General features: G+C 34.7%; 3 protein-coding genes across 6 annotated transcripts; 1 reads left to right on the forward strand and 2 right to left on the reverse strand.

Annotated features, from left to right (window-relative positions):
• Positions 1–814: 814 nt before the first annotated feature.
• Positions 815–1,753, forward strand: LOC127244154 (ethylene-responsive transcription factor 11-like). The gene has a single exon (XM_051264543.1). The coding sequence runs from the start codon at positions 938–940 to the stop codon at positions 1,424–1,426; it is 489 nt and encodes a 162-aa protein (XP_051120500.1). The 5' UTR covers positions 815–937; the 3' UTR covers positions 1,427–1,753.
• A 323-nt stretch (positions 1,754–2,076) lies between these two features.
• Positions 2,077–6,767, reverse strand: LOC127244153 (probable WRKY transcription factor 39). Of its 3 annotated transcripts, XM_051264541.1 has the most exons (5): positions 6,699–6,767; positions 4,325–4,606; positions 2,986–3,714; positions 2,777–2,902; positions 2,077–2,326 (listed from the first exon to the last, which is right to left on the reverse strand). In XM_051264541.1, the coding sequence occupies exons 3-5, from the start codon at positions 3,705–3,707 to the stop codon at positions 2,134–2,136; spliced, it is 1,041 nt and encodes a 346-aa protein (XP_051120498.1). In that variant the 5' UTR covers positions 3,708–3,714; positions 4,325–4,606; positions 6,699–6,767; the 3' UTR covers positions 2,077–2,133. The 3 variants fall into 3 exon arrangements, with proteins under 3 accessions (XP_051120498.1, XP_051120499.1, XP_051120496.1); XM_051264542.1 differs by lacking the exons at positions 4,325–4,606; positions 6,699–6,767 and adding an exon at positions 3,997–4,316; XM_051264539.1 differs by lacking the exons at positions 4,325–4,606; positions 6,699–6,767 and having other exon boundaries at positions 2,986–4,316.
• A 2,536-nt stretch (positions 6,768–9,303) lies between these two features.
• On the reverse strand, positions 9,304–13,888 carry LOC127244152 (E3 ubiquitin protein ligase DRIP2-like). Of its 2 annotated transcripts, XM_051264538.1 has the most exons (9): positions 13,725–13,888; positions 13,339–13,589; positions 12,431–12,530; positions 11,416–11,725; positions 11,216–11,295; positions 10,862–11,083; positions 10,725–10,778; positions 9,842–9,914; positions 9,304–9,729 (listed from the first exon to the last, which is right to left on the reverse strand). In XM_051264538.1, the coding sequence occupies exons 2-9, from the start codon at positions 13,451–13,453 to the stop codon at positions 9,559–9,561; spliced, it is 1,125 nt and encodes a 374-aa protein (XP_051120495.1). In that variant the 5' UTR covers positions 13,454–13,589; positions 13,725–13,888; the 3' UTR covers positions 9,304–9,558. The 2 variants fall into 2 exon arrangements, with proteins under 2 accessions (XP_051120495.1, XP_051120494.1); XM_051264537.1 differs by having other exon boundaries at positions 10,862–11,295.
• Between the last annotated feature and the right edge of the window lie 1,105 nt (positions 13,889–14,993).

Genomic DNA, 14,993 nt, shown 5'->3' on the forward strand with positions numbered 1-14,993 from the left:
TATTGTGTGTGATTATCTCTATTACTAATATATATTAATTACTTTTAAATTATACCGCTTATAATATTAATATAGGTTATATTTTTTTACACAATTTTTTTTTTTCAAATTTTACTATTTGGATTCTATATTTTTCAAAAAAATATAGATATATATATTCGTCTACCGCCAATCTATTCATTTGCATTTTACGTCATTGTTTTTAACATTGAAAATATCCTTATATTATAAAAATATTTTTGTTATTTTTTTTTAATTTATACTATGTTTTAATATAATAATTAATATTAAAAAATTAACATTCAAAAAGTAAACGGATTAATTACTGATAGACGGATCTCACAAAATATTCAAATTATACATTATTTTAATATCAAATTCAAACAAATTTTTTTCAAACTCAAAAAAAATAAAAATAAAAATAAAAAACTCCCCTAGTAAATATCACATAGTAATATGTTTGACGGAAAAAGTTTTTTAACTATAAAGTAGACGAAATCATAGACGTGACTCTCCCTATCAAGAATTTTCATGCAATTGTCGCAAGCACATTCCATAGCTCCAAGGATCCAAAAACCAGATTGATCCACGCCACTCATGGCTTGGACCCCACACTTCAAATGTATGGATTTATCTGGTGTTCGAATCCGGGACCTGCGAAACAGACACTACGCGTGGAGCACCGCCATCGTGATGGAGCGTTTTCATTCGGTTACGCGCCACGCGTATTTCTAGTTAATAAAGAATATAATAAATACTACTAATAAATTGAATTTGAGAAAAAATAATAATCAAATATAACTAATTAAAGAAAATAGTACCAGTAATCAAAAGCATTCGAAGCTGTCGGCGTTTGCCGCTGCACTATAAATAGGTCATCTCTCTGTCTTCAAGGCTATAAGGCCGAGACGTGTCACGCGCTTTCCGCGTGAGTGAAATGCCAACCGAGAGTTTGCAAAATTGCGCCGTCGGCGGCGGAGTCCGCCGCCCGCCGCCGTCGCCGCCGTCCGTGAAGAAGGGGACGCAGTTTCGCGGAGTGAGGAAGAGACCTTGGGGAAGGTACGCAGCGGAGATTCGCGATCCGTGGAAGAAGACGAGGAAGTGGCTCGGAACGTTCGACACGGCGGAGGAGGCGGCGCTGGCTTACGACGAGGCGGCGAGGAGTCTCCGCGGCGCGAAAGCAAAGACGAACTTCAATTACGACGACGCCTGCACCGTGGCTCCGTCGCTGAACGCGAATATTGCAGGTTGGAAGCCGCCGGAGCTCTTCCGCCTCGTCGGCGACGCCGTGGGGAAACGATCGGAGTACAAAGGGTATAAAATGGAGGAAGTAGGCGCGGTGGTGATGAATGAACAGGAGAAACAGATGAGGAGCGAAAGGAAATCTTTCGTGTTGGATCTGAATCTTCCGGCACCGCTCTTTTGATCTCCATCGGAGGCGGCAGCTGCGGCGGCGGAAGTACTCACCGCCGTCGATTAAAACGCAGCGTTTTGACCGGGTCTTCTATATATCTTTATCCATCATAGGGTACGGAAATTGTTTACAGTTGTGTACAGTGATTGATAGCGAAAACATAATGGCGGATTTGTAATTTAGAAGTTGCAGAAACGCGACTTTAGGTATAATTGTCGAAGATAATCATCCTCGTTATGCCCATAATAAGATGATACTTAGTAGCAGTAGTATATAAAAATTGTCAATTTAATACTATTTATATCATATATCAAATAACTACTCAAAATTCATTTTTTACTATTCCAAATATCCAAATAAACACCACAAAAATACATTCTCAATTATCCTACTAGATAGGTTTGGTGATAGGGCCCCTCAATCAATAAACGAAGAAAAGGCCAATCTAGCATGTGTGCTAATTCATTTACGACAATAAATTATTTATTAGTATTAATTTTTTTAAGAGTAAAAAAAAAAGTACTATAATTATTGACACCCCTACAATCTATGGCTATTCAATTAATAGAAGCATCTAAATGTGGAAAGATGCACTTGGGCAAAGGGTAGTGTGATCCAAGTCAATGAAGGCACAGTTGGAACAAATGCATTGTGTATCCATCTATATCTATATCTATATTTATATATATTATACCAGAAAAGCATAGAATAAATTGTTGTTAATGGTTGGATTTGGATTTAGACAAGGAGGGGTGGGACTGAGAAGAAGAAGGCATCCTTATCATTTGCTGGTTATGGCTATGGTTATGTTCGCCCTCATAAGTGACAAAGAGCATCGAAGGTTCGTCGAAGCATCGCTCCACATGTTTCCTTGCAGGGCAACCCCTCATGCTGCTGCATTTGTAGTATCCCCTGCATACACACACCATTATGATTCACACAAACTACAAAGAAAATAAATCTTAATCAGAACCCAAACTCTCTTTATCTGATTTGGATTAGTGAAATTTGAATCAATATAAGAAAAATTAAAGCTGAGGGTGTTGGATAAAAACTAATTTAAATCAATACAAGTAAACATACCCTTTGTGAGGTTTTGGTTTTGGGTTTGAATTTGAATAATAAAATTTTGAATTGAAATAGTAGTTTGATGTGATATAAATATGTATTGATGTAATATTTTGAATGTAAAATTATATTTCAGTGTAATAAAATAAATAAAATATGAATATTTGATTTGATGTTTTTAGAGAGAAAAAAAAGTTAGAATAATAAAATCACAAGTAAAATCTTATAAGTAGACAGAGCCGAATATTCAACATGATGTAAAGCAATCCTGTGGAGAATGCATCAAGGCCTTACCTCGGATATGGCGAACCTTTGATCGGTTTCTGTCCGTATTTCCTCCAAGAGAATTCGTCCGGTGGAATATCGGATATCTTGTTGCTTATTGCAGGAACTTTGATACACCTTTTGATCCTATGTTTCCTGGTAAACCACAAATATTAAGGCAAAGACAGACCAACCTCATCCAGTTAATAATGAATGAATTAAGTTAAAAAAACAACCACCTCTTCTTAGAGCAATGGCATCTGCCTCCACATTTACCATTTCCATCCTTTCCAGAGCACTTCCTCTTGTACTGATATGAACTCTGATCAGCTGATCGAGCAGCCCCAATTAAACAGTAACTGTCCCTTGACAAATTAGCAACACTCCCATCCATACTCAGGGAAGATATGAATGATCTGGCAGATGACATGGTTGGAGTGCAGGTTGAGCTGTCAAAATTCAGGTTAAGGCCTCCTTTATTACTAAGGCAAAACATAAGATCGGCCCGATGATGCCTCAATTGTTGTTGTTGGAGAAAGTGATGGTTTGGCAATGGAGTTTGTTGGGGTAGTTGCAGAGTTTTGCCATGGTGACACAATTCCAAAGCAGTGTTTGCTACTGGGGGGGCATTCTTGGCATTTGGATCAGTTTCTTGGTCATGGATTTGGAGAAGCTGTTTAGGTGTAGTTTCATCTGTGGTGAAGATGGGATTTTCCAAGAACGTATTTTGGGGCCAAGGGATTTGAAATTTCAGGTGCTTTCTCACTCTAGCATGGCCATGATTGGTAGGACTTAGAAGAGACACAACTTTCTTGAACTTATGCACAGCCTCCCCTGTTTGCTCTGCTAGTTTCTCAAATTGGCTCTCATCTTGTGGCTTTGATAAGATATTAATTACTGCATGACAATTTTCAACTGCTGCACTATTTGCTCTCTCAACCTCCTCCATCATCATCATCATGAAAAAGCTAAGCATGAATTAATTAAACAAGGAAGGATACAGAAACCCTAATCCCCAAATTCCAGCACAAAGTGAGGAGAAAAGGGAGTTTAAAAGTGAAAATCAACATAATCAATAAGCAAACATAGAAACCTTCCAAAGACTCAGAACTTCCAACATCAGCGAAAACAAAGATAATAAATAACTACTCATGTTCACAGCAATCCCAAAATGATCAAACAAACCAAGCAAGAGCAATAAAAAAACAAATGCCAAGAAGAGAGGAGAAAAAAACAAGATAAAGCCTTACAAGAATGTAAATTAAGAGGAAAGTAAACAAAAATGGATCTTCAACAAAATGCTTCCAGTTGAGACAGGCCAAAGATTCTATAACAATAATAATAATGATAATTTTGTATCTCCCCAAATTAAAGACAAAGGAAAATGGATTGAATGAATGATAATAAAAGTGTGAAAGAGAAGACTTGTTCCTGCTTGGAATAGACAGAACATTGCTAGTTTATTAATGCTACTGGTTAGAATAATAAATGAATTTAATTTAATTTAATTAATGAAATAAATCAAGAGTAAAACAGCAGTCAATGGACAAGGCGTTCATGCATTAAAATAAACTATACCTGCCTCTGCGTACCCCATACAAGATGAGATGAAGCTCTTCTTCGTGGGGCAGCAAGTGAAAACTCTGCGCATTTTAAAATGTGGGTACGACCACCACTTTGGACCTGCCTTTCCTTTTCAAATTTTGATAATCTTTGGTGGGAACATTTGTTTGTAATGATTTCTTTTCTTATATAAGACTTTGGCTTTTCCTTCATCCGAGGCTGTCCTGTCTTTTTGCTTTCAATTGGGCATCTTTTTATCCAATTTTGTTACTATTGAGCATCAATATGTAGCTGCGGCTGATAGAACAAATTTATATACACCCATCAAATACTAACGTATAAATTAATTATTTTATTTTTATAATACAAAATATATATATGTATATATACACATATAGGTATCATCGCACAAAATTCCACCATAGCAGAAACAATATATATACATGGCATGTGTGTTACGGAACTATGGGAGTATCTTTGAAATTCAATCAAAGCTTTATTTTCATGTAAACTTTAGAAATTAAAGAAGGAAGAAGGCATACTTAATAGAGTTATTAATTAACAGTTAGAGAGATGACCAGCAAAATAAAATAGTACACGTGAAAAGCATGGGGACCTCTCAGTCTCAGTCTCAGTGCAGTGAAAATACAATACGTTGACTTTATCTGACAGTTACTTAACTGCCTTCTCTTGCATATTATTCTTACCCACTCCACTCGGGGCATTCAATTCCAGTTCACCCACTCCATGCAGGACGAGTTTAAAAAGCACGTTGTTTTAGTGATATTTTAGAAAAATTTATATACTAACTCCTGAGCATTTGTTTTTTACACATAAAATTTTTAATATTAATATTACATTCGTTTACAAATTATGTTAAGTAGATATCATTATTAAATTAAAAAAATAATATTTTTTTTTAGATAGACAAAAGTAAAAAATAATATCTTTGTTACAAGAAGAAGAGAGTATTTTAATTTAATTGGATCAATGTAAACTCCATCCGTCTATCTAGAAAATATACATATTTCTATTTTGAATTATAAAGTAAACATTTCATTAAATACTTTACTCTTTTCCACAAATATCCTTAGTTTACATCACATCATTTCTTTTACACCAAAAAAACAAAGCAAAAATATCTTTACACTACTTTTAACTACTCACTATAATTAAAATACTATTATTTTACTAAAAACTGATGATAATTTGTAGAATAAAATATTTGATATTATATTTTGAAAAAGATTAAAATAATGGGCCCAAACATCCAAAAAAAATGTCTAAACAAAGCTATATTTTATTATTGGACATATGGAGTATTTAATATTCTCTCTTTCACAAATTTACTCTTTCCGTCCTACTTATTATGTCACAATTTTTATAATTTATATTTTTATCTGTACACATCTTATGTCATTTTTTCAAAATTTTTATAATTTATATTTTTATCTGTACACATCTTATGTCATTTTTTCAAAAGATTATACGTTTTAATTGTTTTCTAAATTTTTGTATATACAATAAGTATTATACTATATCTAGCAAGGAGGGAGTAATATATCACTTTTGTTATTATTATTATTAATATTATTATTATTATTATTATTATTTTGTCTAAATAAAAAAAAAAATTATTTTAGTAAAAATAATTCAGACACGGATTCATGCTAATCGGTCAAATAACATTGACCAGATCAATATATATAATACATGTACAACATACTCTTATATTTTACATACTGCAACATATTTATAATTTATAACAGTACTCCCTCCGTCCGAGACACAGTATTTTAGGAGGGATGTAATTAGTAGATAAGTAAGAATGTATTAGTGAAAATAATTATCCGATAATATAAATAATTATAAATTAAGATTAAGATAACTAATTAGTTTAATTAAAATTTAAAAAAGAATTAAAAAGTTTAAAATGAGATTAAAGTGTGTAATCATTTTCCTAAAAAAAGAAAGTGACATGGTACGTGGAACGGACAGAAACGGCACCGTGGGACGGAGGGAGTATAACATATGAATCAACTTAAAGTTCTATAAAAATTTAACACACTCGTATATATAATTTTTATTGATCATTCTGACCAAAACACACAAAAACATACTTGGAATAATTCATTGTTGATAAAATTTGGGGAGCCAGAAGCACCATTACCCCCTCCACACATCACTTTCACTTTTTGTATGATAAAGAAAGTTGATAGCTTTATAGACACTGGGAAAATATGAAAACTCAATAATAAACATTGCAAAGCCGCAAAATTTCATTCAACTGACCCATAAACCCTTTTAAATTTAGTAAGATTTAAAAAGCAGATGAAAATAAATAAATGGGGAAAATATAATTGCCAATATAAGCAGCAGGAACACATACCTGAAGGCTGCAACTAGTGTATTGTTCTGAATCAGACGAGTTAGGCCATGAGAACAGTTTTATGTATCACTGGGCGATGGAGCAGAAAAGCCATGAACAAAGATTACTAGTCATCACAGTAAAATATTTAGCAGCAGAGAAGAGGAAGTTAAAAGAAAAGTAACTGTACCTGCTATTACTTCTTTCCGTTTCCTTTTTTGGCTAGCTTTTGTCTTTGTTTTGGTTTGTTCTTTTCCGCCAGCTTCAGATATATCCGCTGTAGAAAATGAAGTTAAAAACCAAAACAATAGGAAAAAATGCTTGCTGAAAACTGAAGTAAAATGGTACATTGCGACTTCATGATTATAACCCATCTCAAATCAGTACAGAAAAAAAGGAACAGTTATTAACAACCAATCTTTTTAAATTTGAAGACTACCTCCATTTTTAGGATCCAATGGAAAGCATAATACAATTGGCTGGTGCAGAACATTTCAATCAAATCCCATTACTTATCACGATCACAAAAATCTACAATTGGTGCAGTTGAAAACATTCAAGCAGCAGAAAATAGAATTTGAAGAGATGAAAACTTGGAGCATGAGATTCTGTACCATCTTGAGTGAAATGTTTTAGCTTAGCAACTCCATGACCACAGACATAATGATAAACAAGTTCACCATAAGTTCCCAAGCACTTTGAATGAGCAAATTTAGTTTACACTTTTAGTAAAGGTCACAATAATATCATAAAATGTGAACGCATACATCCTTCTACAGATCATCATGTGAGGCTCCATAAATTGAAGAGGAAAAAAAGAAGAGAAAGTAATATTCAATCTATGACACATAAATAGGATGCTAAGCTAAACACTTCCAAGTCCCTAGTTTGAATCCTACTTGTTTAGCTAGCAGCAGCGGAGTACATCAATCAATCACATATAATCCAATATCCATCAAGAGTACAATTGAATGGGAATAATACCATCAGAGTGACAAATATATTATTGAATTTCTCCATCTTTTTAGTATCCTGATCTGTCCTGAATTTGATACACAGATAAATAAATAAGCAATCATCATGTAACAAGATAATTCAGTCAGTAATTAAGTTACTAATAATGAAAGGGATGCACATGATCAACAACTTGAATAGTTTAAAAATACTCAAGTTCCTGTGTGTGTCATTGGAGATGCAAGGATGGATGCCTTAATTAAATAACCCCCAACCAACTACAGAAAATGACAACAAATACAAAGACAACAAAAGTTCATTAGACAAACAGTTTATGTACTAGATGACAAAGAATGATTTAAAGAAGTCAAAAAACACAAGCAAGGATTATGGTAGGAAGTAATCCACTCGTTAACCGAATAACAGAATGTAACCAACCAAATCTATAGATCAGGTGGTTGGCCTACACAAGCAGTTTCAAGTCAGAATAAATGGTTTAAACTAGGGATGCATCCAACATCTATGTAAACTTCTACAGTCCTTATTCTGGTAGAAACTAGAAAGATTACTTCATAAACTCTTTCCTCCTGCTAGAACTAACTTCTTAGTGCTGATAATTTGGGCTGGAACTTCTTGTGTGCTACAGAGGAGCACAGTCCTTTCTAGAGATGCTGTATATATAGCTCACAATAAGCCCTGGTCATAAAAACATGGAATGAAAGGTAAAAAAACTCCTCCACAATTCACCCATGTATTCCTGTCATGATGACTCTCTTAGGAATCATCATAAGGAGTAAGCAACAAAGACTTGAAAAGTAAATTAGCTCTACAAAATTTTACCAGAATTCCGTTAGATGTTTTTACACAATAACACAACTGTACCAGTGTCATGATGATTTTCTTTGGATTCTTCAAAAGTAGTTCGTAAGAAAGACTTCAAAAGTAAATTTGCTATGGTAACTTTTACCAGAATTATGTTAAATGATTTTCATCACTACGAAATGAACATCTACAGATTCTGGGTAGTTTTCAACATCAGATATCCAACAACAGGTTTCCTCCTCAAAAATAGTGTTAATGAATATATAAGCAGTAGCACCAAAGCATTCACCGAATATTAGCGTAAATATATGAATAAGTTTAATCAAAAAGCATGGCGGCAGTGGAGAACGTACGTTTTTGTGTTTTTATTTAAACAAACCATACGAGTAGGAGCATGCATACAATACCTCCTTATCGTCGAAGACTTTCAGAACCAAGTTGCCATCGATATGCCGATATTTCATTGAATAACGAGCCTGCAACATCGAATAACAGATCGGCCAATCAAAACCGCAGCCAAAGAGTTGAACACTAAGCCGAATCATCATTCCAAAAATTACCTTCTCAGGATCAGCGTGAAAATCGTCCCGAGATGCGACGTATACATTCTCGTGAATTTGCGACGCGCCCAGTCTCTACGTATATAATATATGCAGCAGCGCTCAGCTCAGGCAGGAAGCTCTCAAAAACGACACCGTTCTGCACTTTTAAATTGTTGACTGACTTATCAAATCACAGATACATATTAGAGTAAGATAATCCTTGTCGCCATGAAACCTTTGTTGTTAATCAATGAGACTGGCAATCAAATTGAAAGCAAACTGTTTCTACGTCACGAACACAATCAAGATAACCAAACAATGTCCAAATTGATTGTGCAGAAGTAAATAATCAATCTGACTTGCTGTGCTGGTTTCATAACTTTAAACGATCAAATATAAATACAGACAAGAGTCATAGACATGCAACACTAAGGAGTGCCCCCACGGGCAGCAGCAACAGTTGGAAGGATGGGCTACAAAAGCAGCCCAAGTCATTGTAAGGGCAGCAGCTCATGGATGAAGCTTGATATATATTATAGGAGAAGGAAAAGGATGACCAAGAATTAGGGGACAGCAGCTCGGCGAGCATATCCCAGCACCATTATGAATTCCTTTGCAGATGAACCGATTGTCGCAGATACTCTTCCCGAGCCGTTTGTTTGAAGCCACAGATCAACTAGAGTGTTGAGCGGCAGAGTGGGGACGACTGTTTGTCCCATGCATTTTATGTCGATCTGAGAAAGTTGAGTACGTGATAAATACTGCATACTATGTGTACATATATACACACACATATATATATATATATTTAATCCAGAAGAATTGAGAACGATGTAAGGGAGCTACCTCATCTTCAGTTGCAAGATTGAGCTTTCGCTTGAGGTACTTCTGAATGAAGGAGACCGGTATATTTCCATCCCTGTGTAGAAACAAAATTCATGAAATAATTCTGAGGGCGAATGCAAGAGAAATTAGAAAATATTGTGACACACAACGTTTTACCAAACATCTTCAGCTGGGATGGAAAAACTCTTGATATTATGAATTCATAGACCTCGATACCGTTAGCAGGTAATTGCTAGACATGAAAATTGTAATTGGCTATGCATCGATCCAGACATCAATGCAGATGAGACCAAAGCAGTGGGAAAGAAACAAAGATGAAACTAGACAGGCGAATGCCATTTTTTTCAACGACAGTTGAAAAGATTAAGCTTTGACCTAGATCATTCATGTATAACTCGAATTGCTACAACCCAAAGAGATGATTCATTATCTATTACAAGTTACGACGATCTTTTCTGTATTTTTAATAACGCCTGGACTCTTATAGTTGAATATATTCAAAATGAAATTTAAAGAACGAACAAATTACCCTCAACGAAGCAACATGCACAAAAACTTCCCACTTACTAAACATTAATAACAATGAACCATTTCAAATTATATGTTAAGAAAGCCAAAGCCGTGACTTAATGAGTAAAAGTAAAAATAACCGGCCAACAAAATTATAAGCACTAGCTATGGCAATGAGGGACAAAATCATAGAAGAATCAGTAACACTGAAAGAGAATGGCAGAGAAAATCACCCCTATCTTCATGATGTTAGAAGGTTGCAAAACAAAGATGTTCCTTATTTCACGCATATGCTGCAGCATCCTAAAGGTAACCATTCAATTTAAAGAAATATCACTTAATTTGCCAATGAGAAGAGACAGCGAGAACTAACTTTATTCTCAAGTAATTGGTTGGAATCTGAGGCAAGGGAGTTGCATCTTCTTTCCTGGAAACAGTAAGCAGAAATTAGTGAAAAGTGACAGAGGCACAAAATGCAGAACAAAAAATTTGGTCACATAAACTGCTTACCATTCATCTGAAGCAACTAATGAGAACCAAATCGGACAATTTCTCTTGCCAAGTTCAGCACTAGCAGCATCAAGCACAGCCTGAGGAGGAATCCTGAGTTCCCCAAAATCCTGGGCCTTCTGACGGGGCTTGCGCACTTTTTTAGGCCTTTCAGATTCTGGAGGGGGGCTCCTATTCTTCTCATCTTTAACTTTCGCTTTCTTCTTTGGTTCCTTGAATCTACTGAGAAAATCATTACCATCAAAAGAATTCAGCTCTTCAGATTTGATACGAGATCCTTGTAAGCTGTATTTAGAAGGCTTGCTTCTATTTGCTGCTTCAACCAAACAATTTAATGGCTTCCAAAGATCATACTTTCCATCACGATGCTCTGAGCCATTCTCTTTTCCTTTATCAGGAGTAGGGTTGTTTGATGGTTCACCAGTAGCAGCTTTCTGGAGCAAGAATGTTAGAAAGCATTAGAAGGTTGTCATTTGTATTATATGCACAAGCTATGAAGGTGCAATTGGAGGTTATAAACTGATGTCCAAAAGCTTCAAAAGTGCACAAAATACCTGTCTCATATACTTGTTCAACATCTCGGGTGAGCTACAGCTCTCAGGATCATCTTCAACAGAGTTCACAGCAGTTTTTTCTATGTTAAAACTGGAGCCCTTTGATGCTTTTCTTGTGATGAATTTTGATCTTCTTCCAGTCATTCCAACATGAGTTGATACTCGGGGAGTGCTGACAACCAATGATGAGAGAGACCTTTCCTTTCTCTTTGCAGGCAATGAAACAGGACTCATGTCTTCAGTAGCCTTCACCTGGACCCTCTTATCAGGAAATAGTTTGGCCCTTACATCTTGCACTGTATGATCCGGCCTGTAAAAAGGATATAAGAGAAATGCTAAGAAAAGCAATATTCCTTTCTGTCCAGATACATGTGCAATAGCAACCCAACAAACATGCCAAAGAAGAGTGGATACTGAAATGCACAAACAGACCTTGCTACAGTGACTGCTAATGGTTTTTCTTTAACAGAAGTTCATCATAAAATCAATATAACCTCCTACTCGAAACAGAATTGAAAGATTTATTTAACTACACCACACAATATTCCTAACAATTTTACACATTTTCTCTCTTCTCTCCCTCCTGTTATCATTAGTAAGTTCAAATAAATACACCTCTTGTTCCCTGTGAGTTGCGCGAAGGCATGAAGCAAACAAACAAATAATGTGACCGGAGGCACATTTTGCAACCTCAAATAATAATTGTAAACTTCATCTATAGAGCATGAAACAAACAAGCAAACCTGAAACTATAACAATAACAACCAGAAACTGTAATATTAATGAGTATTGCAGAGTTGAAACAAGAGGGTAAAGTACAACAAGAACTTTCAAACTAGAAAATATTCACAAGGCATTGAGAGTAAAATTCCAATACACCTTTTCTATGTTGTTTATTTACAATAAGAAATTGATATAAACTTGTCAGATCTTATGAAAGCCTGTGCAAGTCATCTTAGTTTGAAGCATAAGAGATAACTGGATATTAATAAAACAAAAGAACTGTAAATCTGACCTCAACTTCTCCAATGGAACACATCCCAAATCAATATTGCACTTCGGACAACACTCCATCTCCTCATCATCCAGCTTCTTATATATGCATTTCCTGCAAACTGAATGGCATTCATGGAAAATAATATCAGATTCCTCATGTAAGAAACATTCAAGAAATAAGACAAAGTACCCCCTGAATGAGAGAACCAAGTCATAAGTTCAGTTGCACTGCTGCCAAGAATGGTAGAGTGATTGATTTCCACTGAAGATATTTCAACCGTAAAGAATCCTTGGAGCAAGCAAAGCTAGACTATTAACACATAACATCCAACTAAATCAACTGAAAAAACACCCATTGAACTAAAAAGTATCCCCCACCAACATAAAACCTCCCCCTAATTTTCTGCCATAATCAATTAGCATGGCATTAAGAAGACTTTAGCAATAAATAAACTAAGCCTTTGGTAAGAACAAACAAAGGAGGAATCAATGCCCACTAATCAACATTCCCACTAGACATAACACGAGTCAACATATATATACATCAATCAAACACTTCATTCCTGACAAAACCCAATAAAGTAACTCGTCACATTCCAACTATAAATCCACAAAAAAACACCTATTTAACAGTAAACTTATTTTCTTTCCAACACATGTAATATGAAAACAAACGCCCACATCAAATAAGAAAGCCAACAAACCCAAAGAATAACATACGCACAAGAGAGAGGATGAAAGGACCGCTATCTCATGATAGATTGAATAGTCAGAACAACCAAATCAGCAATTAATCCACGAAACGAAACCCAGGTATTTCCGCCACACAGATCGTGCTCATAAATCACCCAAAATTTGAAAAATTAGAAGCGAAATCACGAAATCGAAGGCGATTTCAACCAACAGATATGAAGATGCGGCACTCACAAGTATGGAGGCATTCGATAATAGTTGTGGCGTCGCGGAGGAGCTTGTGGCAGATGGGGCATGTCATGCATGGCGCCAGCGCCTCGCGCTTCACATTCACCGCTTGATGCGGCATCCTATTCTCCAAAATCGAGCAAATCGAGGGAAATCAATATACCGCAGTGGAAGAATCCACGTATCTTATGCGGTGCATGCTGGCGCCAACACCTCAGAGATGAACCTTACGTCCATTCCTCCTCGGAAAACAGTACCTGCATTAAAGCCCACAGACGAAACCCGCAATTAACACCACCAGAACATTCGAGCACAACGCCCCCACATGCTTATAAAAATTGCGGCAAGGAATACACATAAAAATTTTCAACGGATTAACAGCCTATCAAGACCTGCAAATCTGCGGGGCGATTCTGGAATGGGCAATTTGGGGAAATTCAAGGGGGTGGCGCTCCGTGGTTGATCTGTATGCGTGAGTGTAGGGTGGGGGGTTTGGGTGTCGAAATCGAGAGGGAGAAGGAGATGGGTAGGGGGGAGGGGGGACTTTGTTGTTACAATCAGCATGAACCAAATTGTACTGCTTTCTCTGTGTCTGTGTGTATATATAATATATGTATATATTTTTTTCCTTTTTTTTTTTTTTTTTTTTTTTTTTGGCTTTTGTTTTTTTTGGGTATTGAGGAAAGGTTTTGTCAAAGTAGCAATCAGTAATACTATCCAACTAATATTAGAGATTGAGATTTGAGAGCCAGTGAAAAGCGCTATTTGGAAACGAAAAATCGCACTAAACAAACCCTAAAAGCGTGGTTGTTAAGCTGTCATTCATTGTCTATATATATATTTTTTTATAAAAAAAAATATTTTTATATTTATATAATTTTTTTATACAAATTTCCTTATAGTATTATAAGACATGGTAGAAAGATTTTTGCTATTTTTTTAATTTGTATTATATTTTGAGATAATAATTAATATTTGAATCAATATATAAAAAATAAATTGATAGTCGGACGAAAATAGTATTAGATATTAATTATTAGTATTGTTTAAATTTTAAACCTTTAAAAAATTATATTTCAATTGAATGATATATACTTGAAATCTTAAAAGTTATTTCGTTTTTCCTTTCCTAAATCATACTTACACGATAAAATGATTTAAATTTTCAATTCTGCAAAAATTACAAGGTGATGGGTATATTTACTTTATGGTCTTACTCAAATCTATTTTTATATTATACGGATATAATCTTTTAAATCTTATGTTCATTTTATGAATCTTATTACAAGATAATAAAACATAAATGATTATTATGCGGACAAGAGCAAATCAACATGTAAAATACATTTACATTTACAATATATATTAATTTAAATAAAGTGTTAAATAAAAATATATTGTCGATTTTTATATTTGTAGGTATATATATGTTGTATAAATATATTTATTGTATTCAAATAAATAATAATATGATCTATAAGATTATATTTTGTTTGATGTTATCACCACTATTCACGATATTATTTTTAATAATATATTATTATTTAAATTCAATTTACACCACCTTATCATTCTTTACTGAATTTCTAAAAGTATTTTAATCATCAATATTGTAATGTAATAATCTTAAAGTATGCTTTCAAAAAGTATATGTTATACAC

Source organism: Andrographis paniculata, unplaced genomic scaffold (genome assembly GCF_009805555.1).
Source record: "Andrographis paniculata isolate CXL003 unplaced genomic scaffold, ASM980555v1 Contig9END, whole genome shotgun sequence".
NCBI classification, from domain to species: Eukaryota; Viridiplantae; Streptophyta; class Magnoliopsida; order Lamiales; family Acanthaceae; genus Andrographis; species Andrographis paniculata.